Below are 20,678 nucleotides of genomic sequence, written 5' to 3' on the forward strand. Positions count from 1 at the left end.
CGCCACCCCCCCCCCCGCCGGAGTCGGTTCCAAAAAGGCGTCAGGCGTGGGATCAAATGTCAGCCGGTAACTGACAAACACAGAGAGCTTAATGAAAAAATCCGCTTCCGCAGTTAAAGAGCCAAAAAAACACAATAAGAAACGTCCATTTGCCTCTTTCTCCCCCAGGATTAAATCTCCCACTCCATAAGCCCAGAGAAGCAGATCCTCGGCTGTGAGCTCCTGCCAGAAGCCTCACACGTCTGCTGCAGACATCTAGCATGCTTCCACCGGGCCTGCAAGCGGGCGGACAACAGCATTCCGTGGTGTTTTGGCCGCCATTATCCGGTATTTGACTGAATACTGTCCGACAGCCATGAATCAGTCCTCGCAGATTGAGCGGGGCTCCCCACTGAGACGCCACAGCCAGACGGCGACCTCTGCGTGGCGCAGGAAGCAATCACTAAAAGCTCCCCTGGGGTCACGTACTTTCCGACCCCCCCCCCCCCCCGAAAGGCAATTGATTCGACGGCTGATTGCGTCAATAAAATCGAACAATTAATTTAGGGGGATGTAGCTATGTGAAAACATCAATAAGGCAATAAAACAAGCGATCAATGCCCGAATGCGTAACATTTGGACATTTGAAATGGTTTCTTCTTTCCGTCTGTGGGAAGCGGGACCCGATGAGGTGCGAACGTGTGTAGATCTCATTCAGGGGGCCACGTGGGACAAGAAATGTCACGAGTCTGGCTGATATCAGAGATGAAGCCAGCATGGAAATATTTAACCAGCTCCAAAACGAGGGAAGCTGGTTCTAAAACTCATAATGCTTCCATTTATTAGGTCTGGTTTATTAAAAAACAATTATTTGGGGGGGGGGTTCAGTTTTGGGGAAATGTGCTTTTTTGCTTTCTTGCCGAGTTCAAAGTTGAATCCACATTAACACATTATATCAAAACGCCTTTGATAGAAAGTTAATGTGAATTGATTTACTGTAAAATGAATTATGGTTCAACGCAATCAACAATCAACATATTTCATCCTCTTGTGTTGCAACGTCAATATGGTGCAAACTAAGTAACTCTGAGGCATCAATAGCCCTCTGGAGCGCGATACTGTTGCCAAAATAAAATAGCATTACCTTTCCAGATCGAGTGACTGAACACAAGGCGTTTAAAAGAAACTAAATAGCTTGGAAGATGTACTGCCATGAATAGATGAAGGAAAAAAAGAAAGCCAAGGACACAATTGAAGTGGTGTCAAGTTATCAATTGAATATTCATTTGTCATCTATACGCACAAACCCCAACTTTAACGAGGTGGAATGTGCAGGAGAGGCCAGAGTGATTCCCGTTGGGTCCAATCGGTCCAACCCCAGCGCAGCCCTCATTAACATGACAGTCACTAACGTGACAGTAAACACACAGTCAGCCGCCCTAAACTGCAGCGCGCCGTCAGGGGGCGACCCGTCACAACCAGACGTCACGCGTCCTGGCGGACAGAAGGCATGTACGAGGTTAGGATGACCCTTTGCATATCTGCACCGAGGCCGATTCATTGAAAGCGCTATCTTTTAGGAAGAAGGAGCCGTGTCGGATGTCACCTTGTTGCCTCACCTTTGGCTGGGAGGGAAAAGATCCAATAAAGAGGTGCTGGTAAACATGAGGATTAAATAAAACCCCCGTGTTTACACCACTTTTCATTATGCTTTTCATTATGTTGGGATAAAGGCGATAAGCACTCTGCGCACTAAAGACCAAGAGGAACCACACAGCTGTGGCCCAGATCGTCCAAAACGGCCTCCAGTGTTTGCAGAGCATCATTCAGCTGTATGTAACGCAATCGTTGTGGGGGGGGGGGGGGGGGGGGGGGAGGGGGAGCATTAACTTAACTGCCCGGAGAGAGAAAGTTGATCAGACCATGAGTGAGGATACTGAACACGTCGGCGCACGTTTGGTATTCTGTCCTCACCGATGCCCCTGCAGCTCCCCGCAGAAGGACAAGCGGGGTGCAATATCCCCCGCGCCTTCAGATGCAGTGAAATATTAATGGGACCCTCTTTGGGCGAAGGGTTACTTCTGCCCGCAGAGCCCCGGTGATCCGTTATTACGGTCGGCGTCACGGAGAGAGAAGAAAAAAAAAAAAAAAAAACTTTCCAACTCCCTGCGCCTCGTATTCCGCCAGCTCGGTTCTACTTGCATGCAGGGACGGACACGTTACCAAAACCACCCCCCAGGAAAGGGCGTGGACACCCAGCACCCCCCCCCCCCCCCTCTTAGTGGGATCAGTGAGTAAAAGACGCCGAATGGAGACGTGAGATCCGCCGCTTGGCTCCACGCCGCGCCACACCGACACGGGAAAACGGAACCAACCTCCCCCCCCCCCCCCATCGGCGTTACGGGAAATGTCGGGAACCCCCCCCCCGTCAAAAAACAAGAACCACGAGCGCGCTTACCATCATGTTGCCCTGCATCTTTGCAGTCTCTATGAGACTCTTCTCCTTCATGCTGCCGTCCGCTCCGGGAGGATCGAGGATGTGCACACTTCTGGAGACGGATCCCACCCAGACCCCCCCCCCCCCCGAGGTAGTGAGCCGGTTCATGAGTGGGTGGGCTCACAAACCGAGCGGATTGATTAGGGAAAACAACGCCCCCCCCTCCCCGCTGCAGAAAATGTGGAGTCCTCCTCCCTCGCATACAGAGGGGGGGGGGGGGGGGGGGGTAGATAAGTTTGGGTGGTTTCCCTCAGAAAGGGAGGGAGATGCGAGCGATCCTTTGAGATGGGGTTGGGGGGGGGGGGGGGGGGGGGGGAGTATATGGCCAGTATAAATAAGATAACTAAGTCAATGCTGGTGTTTTTGTCCTAACCAGTTGTTTTGTTACATTACATCACATGTCATTTAGCTGACGCTTTTATCCAAAGCGACTTACAATAAGTGCATTTCCACATAGAGATACAAACTCTCAAGAACAAGTCACAAGAAAGTACAATTTTCATCAAATAAGCAGTTTCAAAACATGTTTATAGAAAAGTGCCATTATAAGTACAATTTAAGTGCTACGGTTTGCTAGTGTTTTTGACACAGCGAGTCACCTGGTAACCAGCCTCCTGCACAAAAGTGTACGCTGATTACGAAGGACGCACAAACAATGAGGATTAACTTTGTCTAGGACAACAACTCTCGAGCCTCGACGCGGTACCATCGATTCTTTTTCTTCTTCAGAATTTGTAATGTCCTCTTCTCCATCTCAATTACAGTTAAAGTTCATTAAGTCCCAGATAAAAGCTTATTGATTTCCCTTATTGCCGTCAATAACTAATCCCAAAAGAGACATATGAATGAAAACGAATGACATCGTTTTACACCGTTGATGTTCAAGCCTTGCGGTGTGAATGCAACATTTACTCTACCTGTCTCTACCGACTATTTTTAGTTAAAAGAGAAACACCCACTTATGACCGAGCCATCTGCATCACACCGCTTTCAAGATGAAGGCTGCCTCCGTTCTCTTTGGGAATCGATATCGATCGAAAGCACATCTCCGGACCCTGGGAAGCATACTGTACCGCAATAAAAACCAAATAAAGTGTCCCCAACTCCCGGCACGCAGTCCGTTGAGCAGCTTCCGCCAACCGCCGAGCGCAAACAGCAGGTCTCACGTAAATCTCATTTAAAAAAGGGGCCTGGTATTAATTACTGGTGAACAAGGCTGTCAAAACAACCTAATGGGGGGGGGGGGGGGGGGCCTGGACTGCTGACAAAGGGAGAAAACAACAACGATAGCTGGCTGCGCTGCGGCTTCGCTGAGCCGCTGTTGTGCGTCTTGGTTTTGGAGTGATTTCCATCACAACGCGTCCCCGGGCTTCACCTGTCAAAAGGCACGCTTAAACAAAAAAAAAAAATGACGCTTCATGTTCACAAAGCGCAAACTCTGCTCGGACCCCACGAGCTGGCCTGCGCACGGCGTTGTGTACAGAATCCATCACACACACACACACACACACACACACACACACACACACACACACACACACACACACACACACACACACACACACACACACACACACACACACACACACAGGTAGCCAAGGACATCTGCAGCAACAACGCATGGCGGGCGCCGTCTCGGGTGTGAAGGCCGCGGCGGCGGACTGTTGCCGAGCAGACAGCAGCCGAGGCGCCGCGGCCCTGCATGGGAGCCCTGCCGAGGGGAGGGTAAGGGGGGGGGGGGACGGGACGGACACAGATGCTGCCCGACTCCACAGTGTCACGCGGACCGAGCGCCAACAAGGACACAATCACGACACACAGGCGCTTAGCCGAAACCAGAAGCAAAACTACGAAAAAAACAAGCTTAGCCCCCCCCCCCCTCTTCTTCAAGTCTTTGGTTGGAGTTGTGTAACGATCAGTGGTCTGTGATGGTACACAAAAGGAAATGAAATGAAAAATTATTTAAAGCTCCCTCTGTGTTTTATCTGAGCTTATTCCTGCTTTGTTAGTCTGTGGGCAAGTGCCTGGCCAATCATGGCGCTCGAACAAAGCGGAGGGCGGGACTTACTAAGAAAAGCCGGGGGAAATCATCGTAACGCTTAAAAACCCAGCAGAAATGAACTCATTGTTGAACACAGAACAGTCACCAACATCCTTAACAGACCATTTCTGAATCGTGTCGAGAAGAACTTCGAGCAAACAAAAACACACATCAGACATCAAACTGCACCATTGGCTTGAATCCCCAGAAGAGTCCGGAGAGCGGGCCGCGTTCTGAGGGACGGCAGTCATCCTGCACAATAAACTCAAGCCGAGACCCTCACGGTGCAGATCGATGGATTCATTATTAACTTAATTACTTGGTACCGTGATATCCTCGGGGCTGCTGTCACCTTTTGTCTTTTTGCCGTTTCGCCAGAGCGGCGTCGGCGTCAACGTTAGACGGCAGAAAACTGCCAATAGCTCCCCTTCCCTGACACAGCTGGTCTTCAGCTGAAAGAAAATAAGAGGAAAAGCTGCGGTAGCATCTGCTACACTACAGACTAGTCTTAAAATATGCTAATGTGTGGGTTCAATGGGCTTTTTCCACTTTAAACGGGGCTCAAGCTTTGAGTCACCAAATCCGAAATATCGCAGAAAATGAACCCATTACCGAGCACATACACTCCGGCTTATTTGCATCTCAAACATCCTCCTCTGGATTTCTCTCAGCACTGATGGGCGCACTTCTCCGCTGGTGGGTGGGGGGGGCGGGGGGGGGCTCCGCAATCGAGATAAGAGGTTTGTTGCCGACCTTCCCCGCCCCGGACTGTCAGGACGACAGATCGTTACCATCTCTAATGAATTCGGGAGCAGGGAAACAGCGGCGCACGGGCATGTGGCGCGCACATTAATCCGGCCCACTGGATGCAGGGGGGAGGGGGGTGGGGGGGGGGGGTGTCTATTGGTGGCGTCGCCGCAAAAGGTCGTGACCTCGACCGGCGTGCTGTCGTCGTTTGCTTGGTTTTTGCTGGGTTTAACACCTTTCACGCTCACCTGAAGAAAAAAGGACTTCTTAGTTTAGTTTCCCAAAACGCCGAAAAGCCCCGTGATCTTGTGTGAAATATGTGGCTCCGCACCGACTTCGACGCGACCTGATGAAATACGACGCGCCATAAATCGCCAGAGCGCGGCGCCTCGGCGAAGCAGGAAAGTTACTGTAATTATTACCCAACTTATGGGGACTTGTGCCCCCCCCACCCCATCACCTCGCGGCGCAGCCGGTGAGCACATCTGAATATTAATGGGACAGTTGCCCTGAACAGCAGGCGTTTGTCAGGAACTTGGATCAAATTCATCACTTTAACCTACTCTGCCCGGGCGATGAGCCCCCACAGCACAGCAGCTGGCTTCAGGCTTCACTACTCACACTTGAGCGGACCCAAAAAAAAAAAAAAAAAAAAACTGGATGCGAGTGTAAAGTACGAGGGGAAACTAAATCAATATCATGCAAACAAAAGTCAAAAAGAAGCACGATTTGATCTCGAGTCAAATGACACGTCTCTGGGGGCGGTCGCTGTGACCCTCTTGGTGGCTGTGAGGCATTTGACACGCCGAAGCAGCGCTGGGCCCACGCACATGAATATGCTAAACAGACACGGCGCGACATGGCGTCCGTTCTCACACAGAACAGGCAGCGAAGCCGCGACGAACGGGCACAGAATTATTAACCAAATTAGAAAGAGGAAGTTCTCCGGTTTTCCCTTTTGCAGCCAGAGGTCTTATTGAAGCTAACCGTTAGTTCTGAGGGTCTAAAATGACCCGATACACAATAAAACTTAAGCTGCAGGTAAACATGACTGGGCGATGGGAGTGAAAGTGATTGGCAGTCGGGGGTTTCCAGTCGCTCGGAGCCGCCCAGTTGCCCTCTTCTCATTGGACCTCCCGTGGGCGTGCTGAAAACGAAGGAGCCTGCCAATAAACCCTCCGTCTAACCTTTCTCACGCGATATTTCCTTCTCGACGGCCCGTTATGAAGTGAAATCCGGTTTTATCTGCACGCGACGTCTCTGTCTCCGTGTAGCGATTACGCGTCTTTGTCCTTTCACAAGTCCTCCCTTTGCGTCGGACTACATCTGCTGCTTTTAGGCCCTCACATTATCGTTCATCAATAGAATTAATTCCCCTGGAAAAAAAAAAAAAAAAAAAACGCCACTAATTTCCTGTCATTTGTGAGACGCTGCGATCTTACACGGGAAGTTTGTGCACTACGCCGGCGACTAATGAGACGTCGAGACGCCGTCCTCCTCTTCGTCCTCCTCTTCGTCCTCCTTTGGAATTGCTGCCGCTTTTCAAACACGCCGCATTCAGACGCGCCACCGGAAGGGAGGCCGTCGCTCAGCGGCAGCCGAAGCCCACGGAGGCCGCGTGGCTCCTGTGGACGTCCACTGGGAGGAGATTAAGCACAGGAATATGCTTCCGTGTCTGATAACGGGGTGGGGGGGGAGTCATATTACATCCCTCAAGGTGGTTTCTGGGGCAACAGCGCGCCCATCAATCAGCCGGATGTAACCTCGCCAGAGATCGTTGTCGGCATGTAAATTAGTGACACAATTACACACACACACACACACCGGCAGGAAAATGTCTGGTAAACAACCCTGTTGAGCGACAGCGCGTCTGTCCGGTGTGTTTAGTGCGTGGGGGGGAGGGGGGGGGGTGCCGGCACTGTAGAGCGGCGCTCTGAGACGTCTTTGTTTGACCTGCGGCTCGAGTGGTGGGTGACGGGGGGGGGGGGCATCCAAGGCCTTTCCCCCCCTCGACCAATGAGACGCTTCGTCTACTGACTCGAGACTCCTCCTCCCCCTCTATTAGCGTGGTGCTGGTGTTAGCTCAGATGCTCGCAGCTGTTTCTGGATATTTCTGTTTCTGTTCTTTGGACACAGCCATGAAAGCCCCCCCCCCCCCCCCCCCATGTTTCATAGCGCTGAACTCAGCCACAACATGAAATAAGATTATTCACGGGAAAATCACGGGAGCAGCAAACCGTCCTCGGAATGAGAAGGCCCTGCATTGGGTAAGGTAGCTGATGCCTTGGTGACGTAGCGATTCCAACGCTGTTCGAGCTTTAGTGTCCCGCCTCACAAACTCCAGAGTCAGCTGCAAAAGAGCAAACAAAGCGAAAGACGGGACACCATGTTGATCTCACAGAGATAATTGAAAGCGGTCGAGTTGTGGGGTCACCGCGTGTCTCATTAAGACGCGCATTAACGTCGTCATTAAGAGCTAATGATGCTAAAAAGACCAGAGGAGGCGCCGTCTTTTTTTTCCCCCAGAGAATAACCACGCGGCGGAATGAACGCGTTTCATGCATTAAAAGGAGGAGGCTGACTGGGCGGGTTTTCTGACATCGCACCTGCATATCTGTCCCACTTTCCCGCTGTGGTCTGCAGCCGCGCTGCTCCTTTTAGATTGGCCCGTCTCTGGAGGCACGAAGCCCATTAGGTTAAACTAATACAAACAGGCAGCGAGGTGGGGCTCGGCAGTAGTGAAATTTCAGAAAGTGCCGCGCTTTGGTTCAACTCAAAATGACGGCTTAACTCGTGAATTGAGCTGAAGAGATGGTGGATTGCTCCACTGAGCCCTTCATTTCTCTCAGAACTCCTCGGGTTGTTATTAACGGCCGGCGGTGCTCAGCATCATCACCCCCCCCCCCCCACCCTCCACACCGCCCCATTGCTCTTTATCCATTTGTGTTAATGTCCCAGTGTGGTTCTGTGTTTTCACAATAAAGCCGTTGTTTACAGGCGGCGAGTGTTCATTGTCAAGGGGAGCGCCGTCTGGTCTTCGGGCGTAGAGCACAAATCAGCTCTCTTTACCTGCCGGGGGGGGGGGGGGGGCGCCTGGACAGGCCCAGCTCGTGCTATCTTTCACACACCAGCTTTCTGCAATAAGTCAATAAAATTGGCTCCGGCGGGTTGTGTGAAAACGGGCCGCGCCGCACATTTCAATAACGGCTCTGCAGGTTGTGAAGTGCAGTCACACAAGGACGGGAAAAAAAAAAAAAAGCATATGGAAAAAGTCACGGCCAAGCAGTCAGGGTAAAGAGGGCTAGATGACGGCCTTATAGTTCAAATGATTATGTGCAGCGCACATAGAAGGTTTTAAATCCCCCGTTAAAGAGCGCAATAAAGAGCCCAGTGATTTTAAAGTGGTTATTTAAGACGGTGACAAAGAGCCTGATTTGACACATTAACTCGGTTTGTCTTGTAAAAGAAGGTGTAAAACTCACAGTGCCTTCAAACCCGTATCATTTCAAAATGAGGACACACCGCTGCATTGCTGAAGCAGGAAGCTCAAACGCCTGAAAACCGGAGGCTCGGCAGCATGCTGGATTTTAACCGATCACATTCAAAGCATGTACAAAGCTAATATGCTTTCACCTGAAATCAAGTGAAGTGATTCTAATTAAAAAGGATTTGACCCGTAGGTGTCTTTGTTGCACAGCGTGAGCGCGCCAAGACACGCATGAGCAGCCAGGAGCCGACGTCAGGTCTTCAAGGGCCTTACGGCTGAGAGGCTCTGCTTAGGAGGGGGGGGGGGGGATTCCCTGGAACACACTTAGGACTATAATGAAGAAGAGGAGGAATTATGGAATCCCCAAATATGGTTCCACATCACGGTTCTGATGAGGAAGAGTCTTTTGTAAAGAGCCTTTGTGGTTTAAAAAGAAGATGCTTTTCTGGCTTTTCCCAGGAAATGGAAACTTGAATGAAATAACTTTACTGGAAATCACATGACGAATTCATTATGAATAGAATGAATCCATAAAGCTCATAAGGCTTTATGGATTTCACTTTTCAGGCTGGCGAATAAAAAATAAATTAAAAAAAACTTATTATAGGAGAAAAAAAAAAGCACTAAAAACAATAAAGAGAATTCATTTGAGAGAAAAGGTTCCTGCAGAATGAACCGGGACACGCTCACATTTCACCTCACAGCGCTACAGTGTGATTACATAAACCCTGCGGTTGTCTCCCCCCTCCCTTTGTACAGTACCAATCCTGACGTGACAGAACGGGAAGGTTGTGAAGAGATGGCTGGGACTGAACACGACGAGACCCCGATGTCCCTCCGAGGTAAATGAGCATAAAAACAACACGCAATTCAAGGTCCTTTGCTTCCAAAGGTCAAAATCTCTTGGAATTTAATGGGAAGTTGTTCACTTCCTGTGCACCGGACCCCGAGGAGAATCCAGTTGGATTTCGGGCAGACGACGTAGTCTCTGAAAACAGCAGCAGCAGACGGATGGACTGCAGAATGGCAGCGGACAGCTGGGATTTAAAATCAATGCTGGAAAACCATGAGAATGAACCCGAAACGAGGGGGGGGGAGGCCATCGAGGACGAGGAATATCTCAACTACTTAGAGAGCAACAGCCTCATGAATAAAAGGAGTTTGATTAGGAGATGAAAAGCGAGGAATTAGCATCCAGGAGGACGCAGGTAGCACCTTCAGAAGAGGAAACGGGGGGGGGGGGCGGGCTGACAAATGGGTGGAGACAGTCGGCGCTTCGACACTTAAAGGCTCAGTTTAAAGCGAGAGATGGCGAGCTGTGACGATGGACTCCATGCCCAGGAAGGGGCAGAGAGGTTTGAGACCTGCAGGTGGTCTACACCTAGAAGGTATACGGTTCAGCAGCAGAGCGCATTCCAAAAGGATCCTTTGTACACATTTCCCTCTTGCATTTATTGTTCCGTTTACTTTCATTGCAAGTTCATATTCATGACAATCAGAGTGCCCAGCATATCATTACAACGTGCATTTTAATTGCCAGAAACGCTCCGTTTTGAGGGCATAATTGTCTTCAACTGTCTCCGAAGCGCACAGGACCAAAATGATCGAGCATGTGGACTAACGCGGTGATACATTCACGCAAGACTCAGCGCTCCGTTCTGACACGTCATTACGCATCACATTGCTCAAGCCTTCTTTGTATTCCTGCCCCGTGGATTCAAAGGACCATTTCAAACCGTTCGACTTCACTCAATGTTTTTTCCTCTGCCTTTTTCTCCAAGAGACGATGTGCTTAAGACTAACTGACAGTCGGATCACTAATCCGGATCGATCACTTGTTGTTGTTAACGCACATCTGTAAATGCGTGGATAACGCTGCTTCTCTTGCTCTTCTTCTACAAGACCCTGCTGTTGGAATGTGCGGCGCGGTTACCCCGGGAACAGGTATGTCTATTTGTATGCATCTCTCTGGATGGCTGACCAAGGACAATCGACACATGAGTTTGCCCCGAGCGCTGTTGCGTGGGTTCAGGATGTATGAGGATAAACAGCGTCGAAGGAGGCCTTTTTTTCCCGCGGACTCTAATGAGGACGGAGTGTTTTATCTGGAGATTCTGAGGGGCAGTTTTCTTACACAATACGATGGAATGTCCCACTCTGTCTCTGTTAAGACGTTCCCTCTCTGCTTGGTGCAGCAGTCAGTGCGATCGTTCCGAATGAACCGCCTTCCACCGATTGGCTCTGATGCTCTCACCGCGTTGTGAGGCTGTCGCACCGTTTCATCCACTCAAACCCGATTAAAGGCCCCACATCACAAGTGGCGCCGGTTGTAAAAACGCACAGTGACGAGCCTCGGACAGCATCAGATACAGTCGGGTTGGATGAGACATCCGGGACTGATTTTAGACAGTTGAGCCCGTCTCCCGACCAGCGGCGGCGTCGTCGTCGTCGTGCCGTGGTCCCGGGGCCTTGTTGGCTGCTTGTGACAACGCCAGCCAGATGGGCTGTCACGACCCCGGGGTCGCCGCTACACTCCAAGAAGGCCCGCGGAGGTCTCAGTGACTCCCCGAGGTGTCAATCAGCCGCGGCGTCGGACTGAGCTGTGCGGCTCGCTGTGTTCACGTGGCGTTCTCAGGCTCAAAACACTGGCTGTAGTAGGACTCAGGGGGGGGGGGGGGCAGCACCTGATGGATAAGTGTGCACACAACCCCCAAAAACACAAATGCCACTACAGCAGAATTAGGAGTCTGCAATGCATTTCGGGAAAAAAAACGCTTCACCCGCTGGTGTTGAAAGTGAGTGAGTCAGTGTGCTGCATTATTCACTTCAAAAAGGGGAGGGGGGGGGCTTTCAGATGTGGCTTTGTGTACACTCTAAACATTTCACACACAAATACAGAAAGAGATGCACGAGGTGCCTTCGTTTTATGTGCCTGTGTGTGGTGGAGAGCAGCGGGACGGAGATCACACGGGTGAGACGGAGATCACTGGTGCTAATGAGCAGCAGAGGCTCATTCAAAGGACAATTGAGATGGGCGTCCCTTCTGCCATTTCAGAAAGACCCCAAAAAAAAGGAAAAGGAAGAGGGGAAAATCAATGATCATTTCCATAGAGCCGTGTGAGGGGGTGGGAGGGGTCCGCCTGCATGCCAATGGGCCCCCGCAGCGTAATGAGAGCAGGGATCGATCCTTGGCACATTGGCGCCGGTGTTTGCCCTGCTGTTGGCCAACAAAGCCGCGGTAATTAAGGAGTCCAACTCCGACCAGATACCACTCGCCTCCAAGTAGCCGTTTAGCACTTTTTTGCTCTCTGAATAACTGGCTGCCATCGCGGTTATTTGTATTCTGATGCGAGCCCGCAGAAACAAATGAGTTTTAGTTTTAAAAAAAAACAAATTAATCCACATAGTGATGGGATAAACAAATAGACTAATGAACCTTGGGGGATTTCAAGTTCTATAACTTCCACTGACAATTTATCATCAATTTATATTTGGACAGCAGCAGTTAATACACATTCATTGCAAAGGATCATCAATTAAGTTGTTGTTGTCTTTTTGTAACAAATTAAACTTTTGCGTTTTCATAATTAAACTATAATTGGAAGATTTGAGAGGGGGGGGGGGGGGGGGGCGGATTTTCTGGGCTCCGCAGCTGCAGAGATTAGCAAAGTTGCGACTGGATCTGAGACTGCGGGGGAGCTAATTGGGGTTCAGCACAGCGCGTCTGTCGGGGGGGGGCAAAGACGATCACACAAGCCGGCTGTGACCGGGACAAGGCCGAAGAGAAGGAGCAGCAAAGTGCAGAGTCAGACGAGAGCGTCGCTCCGAATCGATCTCACGGCAAAAAAAGGGCCCCCGTGAAAGCTGCAGTAATCCTGGATGTCTTAAAAAGAGCCGAAATATATCTTTGATCTTTAAAAAAAAGGGACAAAACAGCCAGTGCACGTTATCCAGGAATGACGTATATGGAGACACGAGCTCAGTCCAAAGAGGAGAAGGCAAAAGGACAAAGACAAAGCGACCCTTCCTGCAGGTGCGTGTGGGGAAGTGCCACACTGCCCTCTGGTGGCCGCCTTGTGTCCAGAGGACCAAAGGCAAGCTGATAATGCTTCACGTGGACTTTTCATAAACAGTTCTTTTATGTCTCCCAATTTCACTCATGGAGGAAACATGTCTCACTATTACGGGTACTACACTATTACAGTAGATTTGAAATGTTGGTTTTAAAAATGATGAGTGGTCAGTCATCACAGCAGTGGCCGATACATTTTCTGTCTGTCTGAATAAGATTTATTTTTAGTTGTGTCCTTTTTAATACCTCCTCCCTGAGCTTTTTTTCGTCTCTGCCGCTAGAACGATAAAGTGAAAATATCACGAAACAAGGAAATAGTTTAGTATTAGTTGAAGGCAGAAGCTGTATCGTTGCACGCGCCTCAGAGACGCCGCTGCGCTGCATGATGGTCTTTAGAGGCCTCTGTCAGCCCACAATCCGTCTCTTTGATTCTCCCCCAGGCGTGAAAGCGAGGCTGCTGATCTGTGATAGGAGGGACAACAAAAACACTGGCGCCGTTACGCTTAACCAGATCATCTTTTTTTTCTTTTTTTTTGTTGCATTGAAACACTCAGCTCCCTCGCTGTGGGACGGACAAAAAAACAAAAAACACGGCAGATAACAAGGACGTGGACGCCGGAGTGACGGATTCACGGCGAACAGCTTCTTTGGAGTCGCTCTTTTTTTAACGTCTCTGGGTCAGTCGTGCAAAACAAGATACGCAAGCCGCGGGAAATGGCATTACATGGAATTCTCAAGGATCCCCGAATAATCATCCCCGGACACAGCACACCTGCCCCCCCCCCCCCCCCCCACCTCCTCTCATTTCAGGTGTCTACAAAGCTGTCAGAGCTCGTCACGAGCTGACGGCCGTGACCGTGTGGGTCTCATCCTGCCGGGAGGCCCGCGGGACCCACGCGGACCTCATCAGCGGGTCATTAATCCGGGTCTGACTGTCAGCACGACTGGAAATACACACTCCCCAGAAAGGGAGGAGGGGGGGGGGGGGGTGGAAGAGAGAATCCTCTGCAGCACAAATAACAGAAACCCGAGCAGTCTGTAGAGGACAGAGGATGCTGCCGAAGAGTGATGCAAGAGGTCAGAGTCGATGTGTGGGAGGCGCAAAAACTCATTTGCGCTTGTGAGAGTTATGTCCGCCATGACGTTTATTTATACGTCTATTATTTACTTTTAGGTGTTCGCCGGTGACTTTAACCTTCGGATTACACGTCTGTATTCCCCTGCAAACTGAACCGTGCGTTTCTTCTCTGATCAAATCCGGATTTCCATGTTTTGACCCTGTTCTTTTAAGGTCAGCCGAGCTGTAATGTTTCCACTTAGCGGCCCAAAAGCCCTTCATGAGGGCACAGCTTTTATTGTGTGACCCATCACACGCAGAGAGAAGCAAACAGGTCAGTGTCAATTAAGCCGAGAGAACCATCACGATGCAACAGTGTGTGTGTGTGTGTAAAGTCACACGACTCATTTAGCACATCGCTGTGGAAGAGCCCCCTCCAATCAATACACATCAGATCTATTTTTTTTTTTGCCCAAAAATCAATATTAGTAAACATGGGTAAATCTGCTGTGGCTGCTGGAGATGAACAAGTTCTCACACTTCATCATCTCACTGATGGTGCATGTTGACAGAGCCACACACACACACACACACTAACGGTGCTCACAGGTTTAGTAAAACATGCGTGGGGTGGATCCGTGTCTTCATATTGGACCTCTGCTTGAAACGCATGAGGTTTGAGCAGGAAACGACATCAAGGTGAAAAATAACTGCAGATGCACTTGTTCTCTGCTCGTCATGTTGCCCGAAAGCTTCCAACGTGACATCTTTCATCCGGTCATTCATCCGCCAAACTAATGGTACCCAGGACGGATTTCGTCACGTCTCCAAACCCGGACATCGGTGCAGCCTGCAGCCCCACTCCCCCCCCCCGGCACCAAAGCATGCGAGCAGTACACGCCATTCCAATAACTTCTCCTTACCTTCCCCCCTTTGGAGCATCTGCGGTACGCATTCGTGGCTCCAGCCGTTTGGTTCATGGCGGAAACTTTTTAACTAAAAAGAAGGGACAAAAGCGAATGAAGTCTTGCGGGTGTTTTTTCGGTCAAAGTTGGAGTGACATCGAAGAGGACGTGCCCGGCAGTGCGTGGGGGGGGGGGGGGAGTGGGCTCACCTTGTGCGCTCCAACCACCCACGATTCTTGCGATCTGTTGCGCGAAGAGCGCGCGTGTCCTCCACAGACGCGTCAACCTGTCCAATGTCCTCCCGGCTGTTAGTCCAGAGGATTCAGCCACGCTTCCTGATCGACGTCTCACCGGACGCGCTGCTGCTGATTAGTCACGAGGACAAACAAAAATCCGATGAGAAAAACAACCCCGTTAGAACTGACGCTTTTAGCCCACTTACCGCACGTTGCATCTACTGCTTATAGACACCGACCTGCTCTCACATGGACGGATTTGTGTGTGCACGTTTACGTGTAAGTGTATGTGGATTGCGTGTGTGTGCGCGCCCTCTCAGCAATTGCGCATGCGCATCGCACCTGACGGCCACGGGGCTGAGGAAGGAGCCGCGCGCCCGATCCAGAGCAGACACCGTATTGCCTGTAAATACCGATGCGCGTGACTCTTGGTAAAGTGGCTCATAAGACCAACACCGAGTGACTATCAAATGCCAATAAAAGGACTGACACCAACTGTTACAAGTGACACATTGTTTGGGACGACTACAATCATTATCTCGACCTGAGGTATCGATCATAGCGTAATGAAGGAATGTTTGGAGGGGAAGGCTCCATGAAGTATGACAATTAGATAGGGGTGAGAGACTCTAAAAATGCATTGACGGTATATTGTCTGAAGGAAAATAACTAATGGCTTCCAGAACTCAGGATTCTCCATCATTTTCTCAAGAAATATTCCCTCGTTTGTCGCCTCAATACTGCGGATGGGGAGCAGCGAGCGGCACCCCCTCCATGTGGTGTCCAACTGGGGGCTGGTACCTGAAGGACACAGCGTAATGGGTTACATTAGTTTCACGTTCACCATGCGCTTCCATCCATCACCCACCTGTCAATTAATACAATAAACGTCCAACACATTCACAAATGATGATAAGACCGATGCTGCAGTATATATATATTTTATATATTACTTCATGCAGCCCAGAATTAATTATACGTTAACCATGGTGGCAATTATTCCAACAAGCAATATTAATCAATGACTAGCGTGGCTATTGGATGGATGTTTTTTAATAAGGTTAACCAATATTACTGAACCCCCTTTGCTTTTTATCTGAATCGAAATGTAATTCAACATATTACCAAAGACCTGGGGGCAGGTAATGTTTCTCTGTGTAAAAACCAACCCAGTGGTGGACACCCAACACTGAGCACAACATGTCAACAGGGAAACATGGTGGTCATGGCATCCTTTCAACACTCTATATTTGCCCTTCTAACAAATAGAAAAAAATCCATAAGTGCTGACAATATCTTCTTGTAACACCAATCAGGAATTTGAATCCATAAATTGTGGCAATTTTATTGAGAGCACTGTCCAGCAAGCACATTCCATCTCTGCAGCTTCCTGGTCCGGAGCGCTTTGTTAGTGCAAAAGTGTGACACTCTTGTTAGTGGATCCACCTCTTCGCTCTGCAGCCTCACTGTAACTGGGGATACTCTTCCTTGAAAAAGGAATTTAAAGGTTTTCTCTTGGAAATAAAATGTCTCTGTGCAATCGAGATGCTGCCCTAAAATCTGGCTTTGAGGTGGAACTAACATGGACGCAATCAGTGGTAACTTGCTTATTTTTTTCAAAATAGTAATAATAAAACTGAAGTAACATTCTTTGGAACACAGTCCAACATTAGATCTTCTCATCCTTTGACCTCTTCCGCCTAAACATTCAATTCAGGATTGAAGTGTTCATTATTCTTAATGTTTAATATAAAGAAGCCAAAAGTCTCTTCATTAGAGGTATGCTTGGTTTTTAAATGAAATGAATAAAACAAGATGTGTACAACAATGGTTGCAAATTAACTCTAAAAACCACATGAAATAAACAGCATTAAATACACAGCAGAAGGAAGGGTATTTAGCCCCTTGTTCCCCCCCTACTCTCTCCATTCCTCTATCTCCCTCAAGCCTTCACAAGAACGAGATGAACGTGGCTCAGAAGACAATGGAGGAACAAAGGCAAAACATTTATAGTCTGAAGGAGAATATTCAAGATCTCCAGAACACGACCAGAGATTATGAGGCAAGAATGTCTGAGGCTCAGAAGACCATCGAGAGACAAGGGCTCGAAATCTCCGGTCTGAAACAGTGTCTCCCAGATCTCCAGAAAGAGGTCAATGATCATGAGGCAGAAATGACCCAGGCTCATCAGACCATCGCGACCCAAGGGCTGGAAATCTCCACTCTGAATGAGAGACTCCAAGATGTCAAGATGGTGGTTAAACATCACACGGAAGAAATTCAGAAGCTCTCTGGAGAAAAGCTTCTGGTTAGTAAGGAGGCAGATCCCCTAAAGTCAACCAACATCGACCTTGAGAAGTGCCTCTCAGAAAGCAGAAGTCTCCTCACAAACGCAACAACCAAACTCGCCTAGATCCAGACAAACTGGAAGACAGAATACGACTCTGAGGACAGAGTACAAGACTCTGAAGACAGAGTGCGAGACTCTGAAGACAGAGTATGAGACTCTGAAGGGAGAAACCAGGATTCTAGAGACAACCAGTATCAGGTTCTACCAGTACCAGTATCCAGTTGTACCAGTATTTGCGGCTGCAATGAACCTGCTTTCCACTACAAACCTTGTAAAACTAAGTTGTAGACTTGATAAACTCTCAATTCAATTCTGAAGAGAAGAAGTGAGTGGACACAACACAACAGGAAGACCGGATCACACGATTTCACGCTCGGCGGTTGAAATGAAGGCCGACGGAATCCTCTCTTTTTGCTGGTCACGCTCAAAAGGAATCACTCGGACAAAGGGTTGCGCTCCACGCCAGGCAGCCAGAGCCTGGTCCTGGCCGACCTCTGGAGGCCCCCACGCCTGATCTCTAAACACCTTGCCGCGTCATTGTTTGCATGTCATATGTCGTTGGTGAATGCCCCTGGTCCCTGTTGGCGTTTTTGGAACTCCTGCCTCTACCTGCACCAGCCTTGTGACGCTGAGGTGTCACGCTGCTCAAAGACCACACTCATCGAGGTAAACGTCCGCCCCCGACCTCTGACCTCTGAGGCCTCTCAGGGGTTTGAGACGGTGTACGGACGTTTCTGTATGTGTGTGTGTGTGTGTGTGTGTTGATGAATGAGCCCGACATCACAGCAATCGGCTCCATAAGACAAACACAAATCACCTCAGGAGGAAACTTTCTCAAGTCGCCCCCTGACGTCAGGTGTTGTCTTGTGTGAGAACATCTGCACGTAAACTGTGTGTGTGTGTGTGTGTGTGTGTGTGTGTGTGTGTGTGTGTGTGTACATTTCCGTATAGCGTAGGTGTGGCATCGTTACATCACTTGCTTCTGCACACTTTTGAGCTCGACTGGCCCACTCCTCTTCCTCAGGGTGCATGCCCGATTTGGCTCTCACATCTGTAACAAGAATTGTGACGTGTCCTTTGATGTTGATGCCTGATGAGGAAACAAAAAGACAAACATAAGTTTGACGAAAGTGATTCAGGTGATCGTTCAACATTCTGAGAATCAATGTAAAGATCACTCTCCAAGGTCCGGATGCTCAGATCTTCAAGGGGTCCAAGAAGGTGCTTTCTGAATGAAAGTTCACTCACCGATTCACTCATCCATGTATTTATTGGTGTTTAATCTCAACCCCCCCCCCTGCAAATAAATACTGTGGAGAAGTTAATAAATATCTTGAATTATTTGTCTCTTAAACCTCTTGCTCCAAGTTGAAACAGACAATTAGTGTTCACCTTTAAATCTCGGTACCTTGGCTCTGGTTAGGTGCATCAGAGATTAAAAAGTGGTTGATGTTACCATGCAGAAAGCTCCCCCGATAGTCGTTATCTCGACGGTCGTCAATGGCAACTGCCGTGCGACATCTGTTTGAAATTCCAAGAATTGATTCTAGTCACAGAGACGACGCATCGCTTTGCAATTTAAGATTAAATCAAGACGGGGAGGAAAGCTCTGAAATACAGCGCATTGATTGACTTGAGAGGAAAATGGATGAAAGCCTCAGACACGGAGATGAAATAATTTCTAATTCAGTTGGAAGAGCCGCCAAAGATTTCCCATTGCAGACTCTTGGAAATGGAATGGTGGAAAATGGCTTGTTTCTAATATTCTAACGGTGCCTTATAAAAAATATCTACAAACAAAAAATGCAATTTTAACCTGTGTGATGTTTGTTTGTGATAATGTGAGGTGAATAAATGGCCTGTTCTCGGTGTCATTGTGTCATCCTCCGTGGGTGGAGAATATCGAGCATGAATGCCGACACGCACGGCTTTTACCAAGAACTGATCCAATTTCCTTTTTGCATAAGTTTCTTTTTGAGGTCACGCACATGCATTTACAGACACACTCCTGCTTTGATGAAAGCCTCACGTTCAAAAAAAAAATAACAGCACAATGTATTTGGCATCAATGGGTGGGAGTGGTGTGTTATTTGTCACGTGCGTTCATTCATTCATTCATTCATACAGTGTGAGTATTTAATCGTAGAACTTGTTTTCTAAACCCTTTAAATGTCTTTCTGACTCATTTCACAGGGAGGAAGGAAACGGAGATGCTCACATGGTGACTTGATGCAGAGGCGGCGCTAATGTCTTCGTGGGCTCGCGCTTTAACAAAATGTTGATACCGGCTGAGCTGTCGGGGCCGCCGCCTCCTCCTCCTCCTCCTCCTCCTCCTCCTCTTCATCAGTCACTTTGCCAGCTGGCGGGGGGAAGAAAGGAGAGGAAACAACAAGACAAGTGAGATTCTTCTTCCAGGCCCACGACACGGATCATTACTGTCATGGGTTTCCAAAGTCACTCTTCAGTCGGTTGTTGTGCCGCACGGTGACTGGAAAGCGTCCCAACAGCTTTACTGCACACTCTTTTGATATCTGCATACTTCTAAACTCCACATCGTGGAAGAGTCCATTAGTGAAGAAACACGTTAAACTAATCTAAATCAGTAAAAAAACATATGTGTTCTTTACTCTCAGGGACGAAAAGCTTTTGATATCCGTGCAGCGGCTGAATTGAGAGCTTTTGTACTAATTCTCAAATGGCAGGTTTCAAGATGATTTCATTTAATAAAGATTTCTTTAAAAAAAAAAAAAAGGAAAAAAAGGACAAAATGTTGACAGTAGGATAAAAAAATGTGACTTCAAGCAGTCACAGCAAAACATCAGTTTTTAACCCGAGTGCTGATACTAAAATTAGGAGTAAGCTGTGTGCACTGACGTGACAGAAGGACTCGTGATGAAAGATATAAGGAGTCGAGAGCGGGACAGGAGATAAAAAGCTGCCGACTTATTCTCAGAGAAAGAACCCACACGACCTCTTTGTGACGACAACTTATACGAGACAGAAAGCTTCGACACGCGTCCGACTTCACACGGCGGTTTGCTCTATATTAAAACCGTACATTAGACCATTAGACATTGTGATTTTGTTTCAGCTCGAGCCGCTTTGCAGGATTTGAGGGCACCGACTTGACATCATCGCATTTGGCTCTTCAGGTTCTGCCACTTGGGTAAAACGATCAGCAGCGTTTGGTGGCTCTGGTGAATCTAATGATTTCACAAAAATACACCCACAGCTTTGCTCTCGACTCAGGGTTTCATTCCGTTTGCCGGAGCATGAAATCCAGGTATTGAAGCATCATCATTACAAC

At 48.8% G+C, this 20,678-nt stretch overlaps 1 protein-coding gene across 3 annotated transcripts in view; it reads right to left on the bottom strand.

Annotated features, from left to right (window-relative positions):
• The window catches only part of LOC134107529 (dipeptidyl aminopeptidase-like protein 6), a 47,756-nt gene extending 28,042 nt beyond the window's left edge, over positions 1 to 19,714 (bottom strand). The window contains exons 1-5 of one of the 3 annotated variants that reach the window (XR_009942787.1): positions 19,590 to 19,714; positions 18,343 to 18,461; positions 15,228 to 15,822; positions 14,995 to 15,147; positions 14,804 to 14,876 (exon numbers count right to left, since the gene is read on the bottom strand). Coding sequence is in view for 1 of the 3 variants with exons in the window: in XM_062559386.1 (XP_062415370.1) it covers positions 2,438 to 2,488 (51 nt within the window). In the remaining 2 variants the exon portion in view is untranslated. Of the gene's footprint in view, positions 1 to 2,437; positions 2,570 to 14,803; positions 14,877 to 14,994; positions 15,151 to 15,227; positions 15,823 to 18,342; positions 18,462 to 19,589 lie in introns of those variants that run through there. The other 2 variants (XR_009942788.1, XM_062559386.1) reach the window with 2 other exon arrangements.
• Positions 19,715 to 20,678: the final 964 nt, after the last annotated feature.

This window comes from Pungitius pungitius, chromosome 19 (genome assembly GCF_949316345.1).
Source record: "Pungitius pungitius chromosome 19, fPunPun2.1, whole genome shotgun sequence".
Taxonomy (NCBI): Eukaryota; Metazoa; Chordata; class Actinopteri; order Perciformes; family Gasterosteidae; genus Pungitius; species Pungitius pungitius.